Here is a 4,691-nt window from a genome sequence, read left to right on the forward strand (position 1 = left end):
GACAGAGTAGAACTGCCCAGACTGTTTCTGAGCCTGTAAATCTTTATGGAAGTAGACTGCTTGATTTGTCTCTCATGGAGTGACTCATGGGTTCAAACTGCTGACCTTTTGGTTGGCAGCCAAATGCTTTAACCCCTGTGCCACCAGGGCTTCTCCTTAAGTATGGGCTTCCTTGTGTTTAATTACCAATCTGTAGTGAACAGTTTCACATGTTTCTCACCATTTGTTATAAATTTAAAAGATTTCTTCCATTATTTAAGTGCTTACTCAAGTTCCAAAACCTTTTATTAAGTGCCTGCTGTGTACCAAAGACTTTGCTAGATGCTGGAGATTCAAAGAGGAATAACATGGTTTCAGCTCTGGAGGTGAGGATGGGTTGAACAGTGTGGACCCATCAAGAGCATAACCACGAATCACTACTTAGAAGAGGAAGAGAAGGTGGAAGAGAGAGTGGCACCTCAGCTAGGATTTTTGCTATGTAGAAAATAAGGTTTCCAGGGAGTTGGACAGAATTGCAAAGAACAGAGTCTTGAAAATGTAGCACAGAGCTTAGTGCAATGAGGGAGGTGGAAGAGTGGCTGGCAATGAGGTTGGAAAGGTAGGTTGTGAGAAGGGTATTGACACGATGCTAAGGAGTTTGGGCTACATGCTGAGTGCACCAGGGACACTACACTGGCAGATGCCTTTGATCTTAAGGCCCTGCCCTAATCCTGCCTGTAGCACAAGAAATCTGGCAAAATGGCCATAAAGAAGAGACATAGTTCACAAGAAATCACAGTTCACCCTTCTGTTTTACATTTTGAGTCTTTTAGTATTGAAAACATGGCAAACGTATCTCCAATAATGCCAACATTTGAAACAAAATTATATAAAGAAGTAAAAGACTCCCTGATGACCTTCCTCCCATTCCTTTTACATATACAAACATATATTAAACAAACAAACAAAAAAAAAAAAACCACTGCCATTGAGTAGATCTGAGTAGAACTGCCCAAAATGGTTTCCAAGGCTGGTGGGTTTCAACTGCCAAACTTTTGGTTAGTAGCCCAATGTCTTAACCACAAGCACCACCAGAACTCCTTATGCAAATAAATCTTTGTAAAAATATATTTATACTTTTCACTCTCAGAAAGTAGGTCATAAGGTATGTTTATTCATTCAATGAGTACTTATTGAGTGTCTAAACCTTGCACTGTGTGAGCTACTGAGGATTAGGTACTGAGCAAGAGTTCATATATATTCTGGAAGGACGATATCAACAATAAGCATTGAATGAACAAGGTAATTTAAAAGAAAGATAAGCTAGGAAGACAATTAAAACACAAAACGTACAATGTGATGGGAGAGACTGGTGGGTTCTTAAGATTGGGAGGTCAAGAGTGGTGTCTCTGAAGAGGGGAATGTTTGAGTTAAGACTTGAGTACTATTAAAAAAGCCCCAGGTGATGATGTGGAGGCTGAACCTTTCAGGCACAGGAAACATCAAGTGCTAAAACCCCATGGTGTGAACAAAGCTTGGCAGGTGCCAGGGATAGGAAAACCACCAGAGTGGCTGGAGCACAGTGGATGAGGGGGCGACTGGAGAGGAATGAGTCTGGAGAGATGGGCAAGAGCCAGTTTAAGGAAAGTGATCAGATCTTTCCCATTACATTGTACTTTTTTAATCTTTATTTTAAATTATCTTGTTCATTCTTTTCTATTCTTCTTCAAGATAAGAATTTGAGATGACTTATCCTAAGTTTAAAATAAGCCATGAAGGTTCTTAAGGACAAGGGCAGTATGTTTTTATTTTTTGCTTTAAAAATATGAACAAGGGTTTATAGACTATATGGAAAGTGGATTGTAGATTAACTAGGGACTTAAGAGATGATTAATTTATTACAAGTGAAATAAGACAGTTGCTTGGACAAAAGCAGTAGTAATGGAGTTGGAGAGAAGTGAATTTATTGGGAAATATTTTGCAGACATGGTGAACAGAACTTACTGATGGCCTAGACATGGAGGGTGAGAGAAAGGAATTAATCATAGGTCATCTAAAATGTTTGTGCTAACAATTGAGCCTATGACATGCCAGTCTGGGGCAGAGGGAGACCAAGGGTTCTGTTTTGGCCATGTCAAGTTGGAAATGCATGTTAGTCACCCGAGTGACTAGCTCAAGTAAGAAGATAGCAGATGTCTGGACACATCAGGGATAAAGGTATAAATATGGTGTTCTTGGGGGTGGGTGAAACCACACAGAATAGGTGACTAGAGAAAATAGGTAAATAAAGGAAACAAGAAAGAGGGCAAAGGATGAAGCCAAGGAGTCTCTGAGCATTTAGAGGCCAAGGAAGAGAAGCTGCAGGAAATGAGAATAACAAAGGACAGCCCTTCGAATCTTTAAGTGGCACTGAGTCACAGATTTGCCTTTAAAATGATAATGAATATTGCAACTCACCTGCCAAAAAGATGGCACAAATTTACACTCTCATCACACACTTATAACCTTCAAGTTTCTACACATCCTCACCAGACTTGATGATGATCAATCTTATACCTTTTTGAGTCATCTTGTAAGAGAAAGCAGTATTTGATTTAAGTTATACTTTCTTAACTGTAAGTTAATTTAAGCATCTTTTCTTATGTCTCTTAGCCTTTTGCATTGATCATCCCTTCTCTAGCCCACCATTCACCCTTGACCTGCTCCATTCCTGCCAGTTCTACCTGTGTCCTCTGTTTCATTCTCTAAGTTATCCAGTTGCTGTAGCTCACCTCCAACTTTGACATCTCATTCTGAGGGTTTGACACACTACTTATGTATCAGAATGATCTTAGGTGCTGTGAAGAAGAGAGAAGAGTTTAGGCTTCACCCCAGACCTCCTAAGTCAGACTCTCAGAAGATGTTCTAAGAGCCACAGCCTTAGTGCTGTGTCTCCTGCCTAGGACTCTGGCTTCCTCTTCCAGTTCATAGCAGGCCCCTTCCCTCCTGATGAGGCATTGCCTTCTTTCTACTAAGCAATTTAAAGGCATATTTATCTGTAGAACACTCTCTTGTGAAATGTACCAATGGATAGCCTTGGGTTTGTGTAATAACATCCAGGAGTAAGATTCAAAATACTCAACAACCAATAGTTCAAGGTCACCAACTAATCAGAATGGACATCAGACCTAGTCCTAGAGCCCTCCTTGCAGTTAGAAGCTTTAACTTACTCATACTGGATCACAGAGATGTGGCATGGAGAAAGGAGATGGATGTTGAGAGAGCTCAGGGCTGTGACTGTTTACCAACAGAACTTCACTAACCTAACAACAAGTACAACTAAACTAGTTGGGATCAGGCTGCCCTAAGAACCCCCCTCAACCTCTGCCCTCAAGTGTCACAGTGGAGATTAAGTGGAGTAGTGGCATGAAAAAGCTTCCTTAATTTTTTTTTTTGTTTACCAAAGAAAAACTAGTCAGTCATCATAGAAAAAGCAAGAAAAAAAAGTGTTAAGAAGGGAAATAAAAGTTTCCATAATCTCATCAACCAGAGATAATTATTACTAACATGCGCAATGATTACATTAATAATTTTTATATATTTTTTTCATAATTGAGGTTATTTTTTGATAAATATAAATATTTTCAGTTATGTAAACAATATTACCAATTCCATTGGTGATTCCTGAATGTCTATTCCATTCCACATACATATTTATTCTTTGAATAGAGGAAATGTGTCAATAATTTCAAGTCAAGAAAAGGGATGAGAAGAAGGGCCAGGTGTTCAGATGATTCTATCATGCCCTACTGACACTTATTACTCAGAGCTGAACAGTCTGATGGATCTTTGCCCCCTTCCCATGCTAAGAAGTCATCTTTCTGAGATGTCCTTGTATCTGCATTGGATTTTTGCTGTAAAAATCATGGGCATGTTATGGCCCACCCATGGAGAAGAGTGACACCTGGACTACTCCGTGTCACCCTTCACATGACAACTACTCTGTGTAAGAAGGTGCAGTGTCTGTAAACATAGATGATGCCCACAAGGAAGGAATGGCAGGAGATGATTCAGGAGGAAGGAGCAGATGGGGTAAGAGTCAACACTTCAGGCTTGGAATATTTAACCAGCATCTGAGCCAAGATGATGCACTCAGCGGAAGATACACAATATGCAGTTCAGGTAGAGCCAATGTGATAAATCCTAATATATCACGCAAAGGAAGTAATGTTTATCGTTGATCTTGGAAAACGTAATTGGCTAATTTGGTAATTGCTTACTTATTAAAATAAACAATAACATTGAAAGAGCTCCCTCAGAAGGGTATAAAAGGGGGCATGAGACAAAGAGACTGCCAGATTCAAGAAATACACTCTCCTGGAAATAAACCCAGAACCTTCATCCTCTGACACCATGGTCAACTCCTGTTGTGGCTCTGTGTGCTCTGACCAGGGCTGTGGCCAAGACCTCTGCCAGGAGACCTGCTGCCAACCCAGCTGCTGCCAGACTTCCTGCTGCAGGACTACCTGCTGCCGCCCCAGCTGCTGCGAGACCACCTGCTGCAGGACCACCTGCTGTCGTCCTAGCTGCTGTGTGTCCAGCTGCTGCAAGCCCCAGTGCTGCCAGTCTGAGTGTTGCCAACCCACTTGCTGCCGCCCCAGCTGCTGTATGACTAGCTGCTGCAGGCCCAGCTGCTGTGTGTCCAGCTGCTGCAAGCCCCAATGCTGCCAGTC

At 41.4% G+C, this 4,691-nt stretch overlaps 1 protein-coding gene across 1 annotated transcript in view; it reads left to right on the top strand.

The window, feature by feature from the left end:
* The first annotated feature begins 4,371 nt into the window (after positions 1-4,371).
* Positions 4,372-4,691, top strand: part of LOC103198100 (keratin-associated protein 4-8-like) — a 676-nt gene continuing 356 nt past the window's right edge. The window contains exon 1 of the mRNA XM_042781094.1: positions 4,372-4,691. Within this exon, the coding sequence (XP_042637028.1) occupies positions 4,372-4,691 (320 nt within the window).

This window comes from Orycteropus afer, unplaced genomic scaffold (assembly GCF_000298275.1).
Source record: "Orycteropus afer afer isolate SDZICR_OR568_19922 unplaced genomic scaffold, OryAfe1.0 scaffold00085, whole genome shotgun sequence".
In the NCBI taxonomy this organism is placed as follows: Eukaryota; Metazoa; Chordata; class Mammalia; order Tubulidentata; family Orycteropodidae; genus Orycteropus; species Orycteropus afer.